General features: G+C 54.5%; 2 protein-coding genes across 34 annotated transcripts in view; one reads left to right on the top strand and one right to left on the bottom strand.

Moving 5' to 3' along the window:
- Positions 1-6,518, top strand: part of LOC122439783 (protocadherin gamma-C4) — a 180,136-nt gene extending 173,618 nt beyond the window's left edge. For all 31 annotated transcript variants that reach the window (XM_043465185.1, XM_043465215.1, XM_043465188.1 and 28 more), the window contains one exon: positions 4,532-6,518. In XM_043465185.1, the coding sequence (XP_043321120.1) occupies positions 4,532-4,758 (227 nt within the window). In that variant the 3' untranslated portion in view covers positions 4,759-6,518. The remainder of the gene's footprint in view (positions 1-4,531) is intronic.
- Positions 6,519-8,476: 1,958 nt separating this feature from the next.
- Positions 8,477-13,972, bottom strand: part of DIAPH1 (diaphanous related formin 1) — a 108,907-nt gene continuing 103,411 nt past the window's right edge. For 2 of the 3 annotated variants that reach the window (XM_043465181.1, XM_043465182.1), the window contains one exon: positions 8,477-10,422. In XM_043465181.1, the coding sequence (XP_043321116.1) occupies positions 10,265-10,422 (158 nt within the window). In that variant the 3' untranslated portion in view covers positions 8,477-10,264. Of the gene's footprint in view, positions 10,423-12,005; positions 12,050-13,972 lie in introns of all 3 variants that reach the window. The other variant, XM_043465183.1, reaches the window with a different exon arrangement.

Raw genomic sequence — 13,972 nt, 5'->3', positions numbered from 1 at the left:
TCTGTGAGGATTCAGTAAAATGATATGGTAAAGCACATAGTATTGGGGCCTGGGGCCTGATCCGTACCACCCTGAAGCCATGGAAGTGGGTGTGGATACTCCCAGTACGAAACACACTCTGGACCTGTGGGACCCCTTCTCTTTTTTTTTTTTCTTGTAGCCCCCACTTCCAGAGCAGGACTTTGGTTTTCCCACAAGTTAACAAAGACCTTCAGTGATAGAGATTCAGGTGATGCTAGTCTTCAGGGATGACAACCAAGAGTCCTGAGCATGGAGGGAGAACAGTGTCATTAGAACTGAAGAGCACAGGCTTTGGAAGCCGGCCGGCCTGGGTTCCAGCCCTGGCACCACCACTTAGCTGCGAGTCCTCAAGCAAGTGACTCGCCCGCTCTGGGCCGCGGTCTCACTGACTGTAACATCGGTGCAGAAACAACAGCTCTCCCTGTAGTGTCTAAAGGCCTCAGGACAGGATTGGCAGAGAGGAAGGGCACCAAACGCAGTGGTGAAAATTGATAGATGATGGTCTCTTTTGACCCATGGTGGGGTAGAAGGTAGAATTAGAATAATGCCTGTTAATAAGCACTAGCTTCTGGAGCAACTAACCCTGGGCTTACATGGAGGCTGGCGGAGGACTCAGGCACGGGCCTTACTCAGTGAACTGAGAGCCCCACTGCCCAGTGGCTCTGGAGGCCTGGTTAGTGGAGAATCAGGTAAAGCCAGAGCAGTAATCTCTGCCCTCGTGCCTGCACGCTGCCCCAGCTCACGCTCGGCAAGCTGGATGGGCCTCATGTCGGTGGATCTTCTCGCAGCTCTGCAGGGCTGGTCTGAGTCCTTCCATTTGACAGATGAGGGGACTGAGAAGTTCCTTGCTCGAAGGCCCCATTTTGAGCTGCAGACTGGAGATTCTAACCCAGCTTGCTCCTATGATCATGCCCTGTCTGCTCCAGTGACCACGTCTGCCTTTCCATCCAGCCTCAGTTTCCCTTTTAGGTGAACAGGTTTCTCTTAATGCTGCATTATTCTCCCAGATTGGGGTTCCAGATAAAATACAGGATGGCCAGTTAAATTTTAACTTCAAATAGACAACAAATAGTATTTTAGCATAAGTAGGTCCCAAATGTTAGAACTGGGACATAACTATACTAAAAAAAAAATTTACATGAAATTCACATTTAACTGGGCACCCTTTGTTTTCATTTGTTTAATCTGACAAGGCTTCCCTGGGTGTCTGTGAGGCCATGGGGGGCCAGGCCCACGGCTGATGAAGAGGAAGGGAGCAGTAGCAGGGGCACCAGCCTTCTGGGAAGACAGGGCTGGCCCAGGTTGGGGGGTGGGGGGTGGGGCAGGGCCACTGTAATTCTAGAGAGGCCAGACTCTGAGTATGAGAGAGGCAGGTGGCAGGGTCTGAGAAGGTGCCAAGTTGGACTCTTGAGGGAAGTAAACAGACAGTAACGTATATTTAGCTGTTGTGGCTTTAAACCCTAAAGCCAGGAAGCAGCCTTTTTAGCCTAAATCCAGATTTTAAAAACAGAAATGGAGTCAGTATTTATAGCCCCAGACCCTCCCAGGAGGTCCCTGGGGTCACCGCAGGCTGCCTCCCCTGTCAGGGTTCCACCCCTCCAGCCCACACAGGGCCTGACCCGAGAGTAAACCCTGGCCTTAGGGGATGGATCCTGGGGGTGGAGGTGGCAGGGTCAGGCCCTACTCTCACTTTCACATCCGATTTCCTGGCCCTGGAGCCAGAGAGGTTCCTGGAGTCCAGCCCGGCCAGGCCTGTGGGGCCGCTAAGGGCGAGTGAGTGAGTGGGGAGAATAAGTACACTTGGGAGGCTTTTTATATAAACGTTTGAGGGGAAGGTGTGCTCTCTAGGAGGCTGCGGTCTGTGGCTCAGGCGGCCAGGGCTGCTTGGAGCTTCTGCCTTTAGCCCCTGGGTGGGGACTGCAGGGCAGAGGGGGAGCGCTGGGGCTGGGAGCCTTTTCCCTGAGGAGTGGGAGAGGGGAGCGGAGGCGGGCAGTGCCTTAACCTCCTCCAGGCCAGAGGACGCCCAGGTTCTTCCTTGCTGCTCTTCAGAGTCTGTTTCCCCTTGTGCTCAGGGAAGATCCCAGTTCCTGCCCAGACTAAGTCTTACAGGGGTAGAAGGAGGTGCCCTTGGAGACTTGATTCTGCAGAAGGTCAGAGCCTGCAGTCCAACTGAGGTTGGGGTCAGACAGGGCCTTGGTCAAGGTCACATGGCTGGCTCCTTAGTGGCAGAGCTGACGGGACAGAACTCAAGGTCGGCCTGTTTTTGTTACACTCTGGGTTTCCCAGTCTTCCCTCCTGGCCAGCCCCACTTCAGTGCATCCCGTAACGCTGGCCAACGTCAGGTCTGTGCTTCTAGGGAGGGGGTGGCAGGGGCTGGCTTTGTCATTTCTGTCTGCTCCGGTGCTTCTTAGAGATCCTGGGTGTGTTGTAGGATGTGGGTGGGCCTGGCTTCCAGTTATCCAATCCCGCCCTTCCTATCTTTCTATTTCTGCCTCCCTTCCCCCTTTTGGTGCCCATCTCTTCCCACCCTCCCCTGCTCACTGGCGCCTCTGACGTCTCCCCTCTTTGCCCCTAAATCACTCGGGAACCTTGGCTCTTGAAGCCAGATCTGGGCCCCTCCCCCCAGCACTTATATTCCCAGGCAGGGGGGAGGGGTGGGGGCAGTCGGGGACCGGCTCCCTCCTGGAGTTAATTAGAGAAAATATAGAAATGTCAGTGGGATGAAAGGGCTGGGGAAAGGAGAGAAGGAAGTGGGCGCTGCTCCCTCCCACCCAGCTCACTTCCCCGCCCCCTAAAGGCCCCCGGATGCTGGGATTTGGGACTTGAAATGGAGGTTGTGGAAACCTGAGCCTGGAATGAGGAGGAGGAAACACTGGGGCTCCTCTCTCCTTTGCTTTCCCTTTCGTCCCTCCCCCTCTGATGCTGTTCTTTGAAAATATTTCTTGTCTCTCTATTTCTCAATCCCTGGTTGATGTCCCAGGATTACTCAGCCTCTCTGGCTTTAGTCACCCTCTCTGCGCACTCCCAGGGTCTAGGGTGGGGGTAGAAGGAGGCCAGGTCGGGGGAGCCCTTCTGCTGGACTGGGGGGTCTGGGCTGGGCATTTCTGGGGCTTTAACTCTCTAGCTGCCAGAGGACTCCAACAGGAGCCCTCCTGAACTCAGCAGAGTCATCAAAACCCCATGTTGTTCTTTTTTTTTTTAAACCCCCTGGAGGTAGGGGGCGTGGAGGGGAGCAGCAGTGACACAGGGTATGGTGACGGTGACAGTGATGAGGGCGAGGGTGATTTTGGCAACAGCAAACCTTTAGTGAGCTCTCTCCGAGTGCCCAGGCACTGGGTGAAGCACTTTTTCCTGGAATCCTCACAAAACCTCAGTGACAAGTAGGGTCTTCTGTATTTCTCTCCCTTCAATGTGCCACACATCACCTGCAGCCACATGTCACCTGGATATGGTGTTCAAATGCAGATTCTGAGAGTCTGTGATTCTGTCAAGCTCCCAGATGATGCTGAGCCAGGGCCGGAACTTGCAGTCCTTTGGACCCCAGTTTCTCCTTGTGCAGAGCAGGAAGCTGGGCTGCAGGCTCTGTGATGTCACCTACTCTGACATTGTGAGCCTGGGCCCACATTGGACCTAAAACAGCTGGTCCTGCGGTCAGTCGTCATCTTCTCAGCCTCTCCCCTTCTTCACCCTCAGAGTAGTGATGAGGTCCAGGCCTCTGCTGGTGGTGACCATACCCTACAGCTACACCTAGGATGTACTTAGGCCTCACCCTTGCTCTCCCCTGTCCTGGCTGGTGTGGCCTTGGGCAAATCTTTTACCTCCTCTGACCCTGACTTCTCTCATCTCTATAGCAGGGTACTAGCACACACCTCCCTGGAGTGTTGCATGCAGGTTAGATGCCATCATGCACATGTAGCATCTAGCAAGGTCCCTGGCACAGAGTCGGCATCGATTGCTGTTCTGAAATGAATCCCTGGAAGAGCCCCCACCCCTCAAAACAGAATGACTCGGTGCCCACTCTGTGCTTTGCACTGGGTGAAACAGGCTAGGAACCTGCAGGAACCACGGGGGCCAAGCATGGAGACCAGAGAGGCTGCCCGGAGAAAGGCTGGGGCAGGGTCTCAAGAGCCAAGTCTCAGCCTGGAGAGAGATGACGGCTAGCGTGTTTGACGCCCTTACCAGGCAGCGGGCACTATTCTAGGTGCTTGATATATGTAATCTTGGTTACAAGGTGCTTGTAATCCTGGTTAGCCTTCACCAAACCAGAGGAGGTAAGTACCATTATTATCCTCATTTTGCAATTCAGAAATCTGAGGAGACTTAGGGAGGTTAAGGTAGACTTGGCTAGTAGGAAAAGAACTAGGAAACAAACCTAGGTGGTCACTCTGGAGCTTCTCAGCTCTACCCTTGTGGGTCAGGATGGCGCGTCCAGTGCTCTCCCTGCTGGTGCTATAAGAGAGGGACTTGGGGACCCTGAGGTTTAGCCCCTGACCTTCCCTTGTCTCTGCAGAAGCCGCTGATGGGAGCTCCACCCTGGGAGGGGGTGCCGGCACCATGGGCTTGAGTGCCCGCTACGGGCCCCAGTTCACCCTGCAGCATGTGCCCGACTACCGCCAGAATGTCTACATCCCTGGCAGCAACGCCACTCTGACCAACGCAGCTGGCAAGCGTGATGGCAAGGCCCCGGCAGGAGGCAATGGCAACAAGAAGAAGTCGGGCAAGAAGGAAAAGAAGTAACGTGGAGGCCAGGCCCGGAGCCACAGGGCAGCCTCCCTCCCCAACCAGTCCAGCCTCTCCCTACCTGTGCCCAAGCCTCGGATTTCAGGGCTCACCCCCAGGAAACTGGTAGGGGCCCAGGCCATGCTCCCCTTGGGAAATGGAAACAAGTGCCAGGTCAACACCCCCCTCTCTGCCCCCAAGGGATTGAATATGCAAAGGGAGTTCTGCTGGGAACCCCCATCCAATCACTTGCTGTGCCCATGGGGGTAGTGGGGTTCGTGTAGACACCATTTATCACACCCCCTTCAGTTACAGCTGAACTCCTCCATCTTCCAAATTCAATCAGGCCCATCCCCTACCTCCCTCCTGCCCTCCCCACCCCAGCCCACTCTTCTCTTTCTTAAGGTGGTTGGGGTGTTGAGGTACCTGGTGACCTAAAAAGGCTCATAGTTCTGAAGAGTTGGAAGGGCATCATGACTTCTTGACCTCTCCTTCAATTCTCAAACTTCCCCCAAAAGCATGGTTTGGTGCCAGTCCCTTCATTTCCTTCCAGAACCTGAGACCAAGCTCAAGTTTTTGGGAGACATGGTCACCATTCCCATGGTACTGATGCTTGCTGGATTTAGGGAGGGCATTTTGCTACCATGCCTCTTCCCAACACCCTGGGGACCAGTCTTTTGTTCTGTTCTGTTTGTCATCATTTGATGTTCCCACTGCATGCTGTGACTTCCCCCTCCCCAAACCAGAGACCCCACTGCATGTTCTGAGACAGTGTGGGGTGCTAAGATAAAGAAGGGTGTGGGTGTGGATGGGGGGTGGACAAAGCTTGATCCCGTCAGTTAACAGGGTCTTGTAGGAGGCTCTGTATGCCCCAGGGTACCGACCAGATCCCCAGGTTCCAGCCGGAAGCCATGCCCCAGGCTGGACCCTCATCTTTCATGTAACAGGGCAGCCTGGCAGCCAGCGGTGGGCTGAGCTTCCAGCACCGGTGGGTTTGAACTGGCCTTGTGGTCCAAGGCAGCTCTGAGCAGGATTAGGACAGGTCCCCTGGAGAGGTCAGAGGGGCCTCTGTGGGTGCTGGGTACTCCAGAGGTGCTGGTGGAAGGATTCGTGTGGCCCCAATAGGGAGGGAGGGGCCCGCTCGGCTATTTTTGGTCCCTGGGTTGGGAAGGAAGGGAGCTAGAGGAGGGACCAAGTGGACAGAAAGTGTCAGCCTGAGATCAGGGCTTCTCCACAGGGCACCCCCTGCCCCAGCGGCCCCAGCCCTTCACCTTGCAGGTGCCATTCCTTCTCTGTGAAGGCCACTGCCCAGGCCCCCAGTCCGCCCCCTCGTGGCCAGAGCCTGGTTAAAGTCCCCCAGTGCCTCCTTGTGCATAGACCTTCCTCTGCTCACCCCTCTGCCCCCTGTCCCGCTCACCCAGCGGGGCTTCTCGAGAACCCCATCCCAGCCCTTACTTAGTATAGAAACCCCCTCCCTCTTCCGGCTGGTGTAGAATAACCAATAGTGTATAGTGCGGCGTATCTTTCCGTGATGGCGAGCGGGCGGCGGGCTCCGCGCAGCCGTCTGTCTCCGAGCCCGCCCGCGGCGGCCCGTGCTGTGTTGTGCTGTGTCCACGCGCTGCGGCGCCCCCTTCCCGCGTACTGACTCCTCTAAGCGCTTCTCTTTGCATAGTCACGTAGCTCCCGACCCCACCCCCTTCCTGTGTCTCACGCAAGTTTTATACTCTAATATTTATATGGCTTTTTTTCTTTGAAAAATTAAAAGGTTTCTTCTGAAAGGTTGGCTGTTTCTGTGTAAGAGATGGGGGCTCCTGGCGTCTATGGATGAAGTGATGAGCTCAGAGTACGCTGGAAGAGCGGGATCGGGAGGCGATGATTGGGCTGTCTCGGTTTTGTGTCACTGCCTGAGTATCTCTGTATAATTGTTAAATGCGGCTGTGTATGCGCGCAGCACGATTGTGCACATATAATCGGTGTCCGATTGACCGTAATGGTGCCTGTGGGACTGTACACTGTGTGTGTAATCGGCTTGCGGGTCCGCAGTGGAGGAGGGATTTCTGAGCGCGACGTGGCAGTGCGCAGTCGTCTGTCTGCCTCTGTCTCCAGGCAGAAGAGCAGACTCATGCGAGGGGGCGGCGCGGGCTGAACACAGAGCTGGAGGGGGGCTGTGGACGCTTCCTGAGTTCCGCCCCTTCCCTGCTCAAGTGACCACCCTGAGCGCCCTCCCAGCTTCGCGGGCGGGAGGAGGGTGGACTCTCCTTTGCCCGCCCTCTTCCACCCCGCCCCTCCCCCCACCTCAGGGGGCTTGGGAATGCCGCGAGGGTGGGAGGGAGGGAATGCCGAGGCCCAGTCTACAGCTTGCGCCTGTTTTCCCATCTGGAATTCACGTTCTAGGTTGCCTCTCTGTAGCAAAGCCATGGAAACGCAGGGTTCGCCGCTTCCTTGCGTGTGTGCAGGAAAGGGGGGGGGGGGCGTCCAGGGGACAGAGGGCACGCCGGACATCGGATTACCCGCAGACCAAACGGCCTCCCGGCCTCCCTCCTTCCTCTCTCGGCGCTTTCACTACTGGTCTAGCCCACCTCCCGCCGCTTCCAAGGAAGGAGGAATTGGAGGTTGCTGCCGCCAAAGCTGCAGGCTACAGAGTGGGAGGAAAGGCCAGAAGGGGCGGAAAGATAGAAAAGACCCACTAGGGTTATCAGAGGGGGGTCGGTGAGGGTAAGGGCATGCCCAGCGGCAGGGGTCGGGGGGGGGGGGTGGCTGTCTCTGCACATCCTGTGTTCTCTCCTGGAGCCGGTCAAACGTTTGCCAGCGCCTGAAGTCCGTTGTCATGGAAACCGAGCCTTCCACATAAGCTGCTGGGGGCGGCCTTCTTGCGTGGGAGGAAGGGTGGTGTGCGCGGCCGCTGAGATGGAACAGGGTGTTGTTTCTGAGGGCCAGGCTGCAGAGGGCGGGGTGTCGGTCGCCTGGGTTCTATTCCAGGCACGGCAGAAGACTGGCAGAGCAGAGCGTGTGAGCAGCTGTGGTTGGTCGCCTGATTGGTACGTGTGCCTGTGCAGCCTAAGCCAGAAGTGTACAGCCTCCGGGGGTAGGGAGGAAGGACGCAGAGAACCCACCTCCACATCCCCAACCATCCTGGAGAGGTAGCTGCCCAGGCTCCAGGGCTACTTAATGACACTTTTAGTTGCAGAGCTGCCCAAATGGCCTCCTGTCCTCTCCAAGCCCCTCCTTGTCTATCCTGGGTCTGGTCTGTAAGGTTTCTTTGTTCAGGCCACAGTGTGCTCAAACAAGTCTGAGTATCAAGACGTCTGTCTGTTGACCTCTGCTGGGCGGGCTCAGGTTTCCACCCCAAGGTAAGCCCTAGCCGGGATGGTGGTCTGTGGCCACCAAGTGTGTCCAGAGGGAGGGGAACGTGGGAGAAATGCAGTCACAGGGTTCCCTTAGCAAGACAGGCCCAGGTACTGCCAGGAAACTGCAGATGAAGCCTGGGGTTATGGGGAGGTGGGGGTGGGGTCCAGAAAAGGGTTCTGAGCTAACAGGCAGCAATACAGAAGGGTAGGGGCTGAACTGGGGCCCCACTCCCTTACAGAGGCAACCAGCCCTGCACCCAGCCAGCACACGAAGGTGCCGCCACCCTTCTGATGATTTGTCAAGTCAGTCACAGGCTTGAGGCAGGACAACTGGGGAGAAGCCTGGATGACAGTGAAAAGAGTGCAGAAATTCACAAAGGAAGCTGGAAGGCTGTTTCAATGCTTTATTAACAGTTGGAAACAAACCCAACAAACTGGAGGTGATGACATCCCAGAAGCCCAAAAGGTGAGGGAAACAGGTTTGCATTTTGTCCCTTTTTTTTAAATTATTATTATTAAATGCATCTTAGCAAAAGTAGATTAAAAAAGAAAGGGTCAAAGCCCCAGATGTCAGCAGGGAGGAGGGGACTGAGGGGAGTAGCAGGTTCCCCCCACCATAGTCTTCCCAGCACTAGCTCAGGGGGGCTGCCGGTGCCCCTTTGCACACAGGCTCTAGCAACCAGAACCCTTCTGCCCAACCTCAAGGCCTCCCTGGAGGCGCCTGAGGTCTCCTAAGCTCCCCTTGCTCTAAGAACTATACTTTGGGGCCAGGCCTTGCCAGTGCCATTCTCGCCCCCTACCTGGGGTGGGAAGCTGAGAGGAGCACAGGAGGGCAAAGTGTTACCTTTAGCCAGAGAATCTGAGCTTCCTGTGGCTGTGGCCACCAAAGCATGTGGCCTTCCCACTGCTGAAGAGAGAACAGGCGTGGGGCGTCCCTGGGCCCACTTCTCCAGAGCGTCCAGTTAGCATCTGCACATTTGGCTTGATAAATATATTAAATTTATAAAAACTCTTTGTCGTTTGAGAGCTCCTATTACTCTTAGGCCTGGTCCAGCTCAACCAGAGAAGAGCCGCCTCTGGCCCCCGAGTCAGATGCTGGGGGTGAGAGTCTGCACTGGCATCGAGGGCCCAGAGGCTTAAGGGCTGAGTGGAGGTCCAGGGGGCTTGCTCAGAACTGAGGCTTGTGGTGAGAAATCCCAGGGACTCTGGAACCTGCCATCAAAGCCTCTTACATTATGGAGGGGAAAGGGGAAAGGGTTATTTTTCTTAAAAAAAAAAAAAAAAATTCATATAAAAATAGATCCATTTGCAAAACAATTTGTCAACCAGGAGGCTCTACCTCCCCTTTCCTTGGAGACAGAGGGTAAGGTGTGGGGATGGTCACAGTACAGCCCACACTTTCAGATGAGACCAAAGCTCTGGGGAGGGCGTGAGGAGGGCCCGTGGCTCAGCCGCCAGGGGCTGGTATAGAGGGAGGGTCGAGAGAGGCCAGGGCGCACAGCATGGCAGCAGGCTGGGGGCGGCTCCACCCCACCCGGCCCGCCCGCCCCCAGGCCCTGGCCTAGGCCACAGCAGGACAGGTAAAAGTGGTCTAGGTCCTCCTTGTCTGGGGAGGTATTTCTCAAATGGTGGGGTAGGAGGGGGATCTGCTCCCACTTCCTTGGAAGCACCTCCCGGTGCCTCCCCACCAGTAATAGACAACAGGAGCCGGGGCAGGCAGAGCAGAGCTGGGGGGATGGAGCCCAGAGGTTCCTAAGCCCATGCTGCTCTCAGGACCAGAGAAAACACAAGAGAAAAGCACAAACCCAGCACGATTGACCTAGGCAAAGCCCACTGGAGAGGCAGGGGCTGAGAAAGCAGGTGGGCCTTGACTGAGATGAGGCCCCAGAGAACAGTGGAGACACTTGGGGTTAAGGCAGCAAACACAGAGCCTGCTTTGGTAACAAGAGCCAGGACCGCCCCGGTTGGGCTCGGGTCCCACACTGCCCTTTCCTTCTGGCCTCCAGGCAGCTGAAGCTGTGTGCGATGGGCAGAGAGCAGCATGCCGGAGAGTAAGGTGGGTTCAGGGTGATGGGAGCAGCCACCGCAGAGGACACCTCTGCAACCCTTCAGGCACATGCTGCAGGCGGGACAGTCTGGGGCTCCACCGAGGAGCTGCCATGGCCCCAGGACCTGGCTTAGCTTGCACGGCCAAGCAACTCTGCAGTCTCCTCAAGGATGGTGGGGACTTCCTCGCTCTTCTTAGGCATCTTGGCGGGAACACAGGTCATGGCATCCTCCTTGGTCAGCTCTGAGACTAGCTGGGATGTGGCTGCACACGCTGCCTTCCTGACGCCTGCAACAGAAGACACGAGCCATCTTGTCCACAGAAGGCCAGTTTCCAATCCCTCTCCATCTCTACGGCAGATACTCGGCCAGAAGCCATGCACACGCATTGGCCCAGGTCAGTTCAGAGGCCCTTCTTGTAAAGGAGGGGAAGAGAGCCAAGGACACATGGGAGATACCTTTGTGGGGGGTAGGAGTGGGGGCAGAGCGCGGTGCAAGCAGGGAGACCAAGTCTGGCTCTCACATTCCTTTGTGACAAGCAGGCCAAGAGTGTAAACACAGCTCTGCAGACAGAGTGGGGCTCAAGTATCAGCAGGTAGAGAAGTACTCAAAAATCTGTTTTCTCATTGGAGAGTCATTGGATGTGAACAGACTCAAGCTTAGTAAATAGTAGTAGTATTTTGTTTTCTTGGCAGTCCTCAGGAAGCTCCTAGGCCAAAATCACTGTAGTCAGCCCAGTGCAGGGAAGGCCTTCCACAAGCGGCCAGAGGGGCTTCTGCAAAGAGGAGCAGCAGCCACTCACTGTCATCACATGGGGCCACCCCACCTGTGTTCACCAACCCTCCCTCCCTTGGGCCATGCCCACACAGAGAGCTCCTGTCTACCTCTTCAAGGGCAGCAGTGGTGATCCAAAGGCCAAGGGCAGGTATGCAGTGTGTGTGGGTGTGTGAAGGGGGAAGGGTGAGGAAAGGTATGTTGGGGAGGCCAGGAAGAACCCTACAAAGAGACCTCAGCCCGACAGGTTAAGGGCTAGTGAAGCTTCAGTGGCCACCCTAATAGGAAAAGAACTAGTCCCTCAAAGAGTTCCTGTCCTAACTGCTGGGAGTTGTCCCCAAGACTCTCATTAATTCGTAGAATCCACATTCCTGGTCCTGGTATCCTCAAGCGGAAAGCCGATCCTTGGGACCAAGCCTGTCTCCTGCTATCTGCCGCTTCCCGCGCCTCTGAGCAGCCCAGAGAGACTGCAGGGCACGAAGAGCAGCCTGCCTGGGGCCAAAGAAGCCAGAGACAAAGGCCACAGATGCTGTAATTCCATTTTCTATGAAATGTCTAGAACGGGCAAATCCAGAGACACTAGATTTGTGGTCTCAAGGGCCTGGGGGAGGAGATAAAGGGGTGTGACTGCTAATGGGCATGGGGTCTTTTCTGGGGGTGATGAAATATTCTGGAATTAGTGGTGATGGCTGTACAACCTTGTGAGTATACTGAAACCACAACTGTATAAAAGGGTGAATTTTAGGAATGTGACTGATACATCAATTAAAATAACAAAAAACCCAGCTTCTGGGTCACAGGAAAGCTGGGTGGAGAAAGCAGTGCCTACACCTTGAAGAAGCAGACAGAGGACAGAAGGCCACACTTGAGTGCAGGACAGGGCAGCGGCGGGTGCGGGCAGCAAGGAAGAGGTCCTGAAGAGCCAGTGAAGCAAGCGTCCACCCTGCCTTCCTGGGACCAGCAAAAAGCCTGAGGTGGGACAGAAGCCAAACAGGGTCAGGGGGTCCAGGCTTTCCCCAGGGCTGTCGGCCTCTGCAGAAGTGTGACCCAGAGCCTACACCCAGGTAAGAGGGAGCACACGGCATGCCCACGGGTTACCAATTTATAGGTCTCCTCCTCCTCCTCCCAGGGACTGGGATTGTCTAAGAGGAGAAAGACCAGTGAAGAGCCTGCTGGCAGGTACAGTGGGAGCAGAGACTACAGGATTTCACAGCCCTTGTGATGCTGCCTCAGGGACTGACGAGGGAAGGAAGGGGCCCATAGGAGTGCGACTGGGATGGTCTCCTGTGTCCAGCAAAATCTGCTTCAGACCTGCTTGGTTTTTGCTCTTTTTTGAAATACTCCCTCCTCTAGGACCCTACTTCTCATGTCCAGAAAGGTGGTGGCTGATCCTTTGAATTCAGTCACCAGTACTTGAGAAAATATTCCAATTATATTTGTGTGTATGTGACTCAAGGGCTAAGTACATGTTAAAATACTACTTCCTGACTTTGGACCCAGGGAAAAGGAGCTACAGGAGCATTCATCTTGGACAACATAGGCAAAGTCAGAATTCAAGTGGGAAGTATCTTCAGCTGTTTCTCTGAGCCAGAAAACCAGAGTGCTATCACACAGGTCTGCCTCACGGCAGACCTTCCTGTGCCAGGAAGAAACCCAATTTCTTCCTCTGAACTAAGAAGATACCAGTCTGTACCTAGTCAAGCATGTCTCTATATTCTTCTAGATTAAAAAAGCTGCTGACGCATTAGATTCATAAAAATGGAGTAGAGGGAAATCAAGAAAGACCAAAATTTCCCTTTTAAGCCTAGAAAGTGGGTTATACTAGGGATACCTGATGTGGCCTAAGGTAAGAAACAGAAAACTCCTGTGGGAACTGGGAAAGGATCAAGGAATCCTGGCCGCCACCCTGGCTTCAGGGCCGCAGCCTGAGCCTCCAGCAGATGGCTTCTCCAAGCCCTTCCCTAACCTGGGGACTTGTTGAGACTTATTTTAAAGTAGCCACAGAAGCATAAGCATATTTTGTTTCTGTGGGACCAGGGAGCCCTAATGTTGAGACACTGGTCAAAGCTCTCTGAGGCCAGATTCCCATGTTAGGGCCGAGCCAGATAAAAAACACGAGCAAAATCAGGCATAGATGAATTAGAAAAAGGTTAATGATTTGGAAAAAGGTATTTATAAAACACAGGCTAGGAACTACTACTATGAAGGAAGTACTCTTGTTAACGAGCTTCCTTAGGGAAGAGGAAACTAGGACAGATGCGGCCATCATTACCACCCTGAAGAACTCATTACTGTCTAAAATAGTCCTAACTATAATTCCTGTCCTATTTTTATTAATACAGAAGTGGAGGGAGATATAAGTGGTGGTAAGAGGAAACACTCTTAAGTTCTCTAGACATGTGGACATTGGAAACTTCCCTGAACCAATTTCACCACATCCAGGGCTCTCCTTGGCAGACGGAGAATGTTTGTAAGAGTAGTTCTGGCCCACACAGAGGGCTCACCATCATTTCCTGCTCCTCACACAGGCCTTGTGGAAAGAGTCTTGGACCTGGATTCATAAAAGCAGGGTCTGGTTCTGGCTCTATCAGCAGATCCTGGCAAGACCTTATCTGGGTTTCAAGCCCTGTTACCTAAGAGAAGGTGAGCTGCTAAACACTGGAGGTCTTTAGAGCTGGTCCCAAGGATAAGGTTCTATCCATGTAGGGGAAGCTTAGCAGGAAGCTGGGAAGTGGCAGGGGGAAAGAAAGGGAGACGGAGATGAATTTCTTTCTTTCCTTCACTTTTATCCCAGTGAGCAGATGGCCTGTATATAAGAAGCCACAATTCAGACATGGAGATAAAGTTGAGTCATTAAAACCACAAGCTGACTCATACAGCCTGAAATATCTGCTGTAATACAATCACATGGATTCTTCCCCCTGACACTCACAGCATTGTTCTCCCACGCCCTGCAGATCACAGCAGTTTACATGTCACTTTTAATGAACCAGCCCTGATAGTCACTCTCCTCTTCCAGCTCCTCAATGGGTCTCTGTACACTGGTCACTCCCTCAGGTCTCCAG

The sequence above is a fragment of the Cervus canadensis genome, chromosome 4, assembly GCF_019320065.1.
Source record: "Cervus canadensis isolate Bull #8, Minnesota chromosome 4, ASM1932006v1, whole genome shotgun sequence".
NCBI classification, from domain to species: domain Eukaryota; kingdom Metazoa; phylum Chordata; class Mammalia; order Artiodactyla; family Cervidae; genus Cervus; species Cervus canadensis.
The sequence above is the reverse complement of the archived record's forward strand: the minus strand, read 5'-3'. Positions and strand labels throughout refer to the sequence as shown.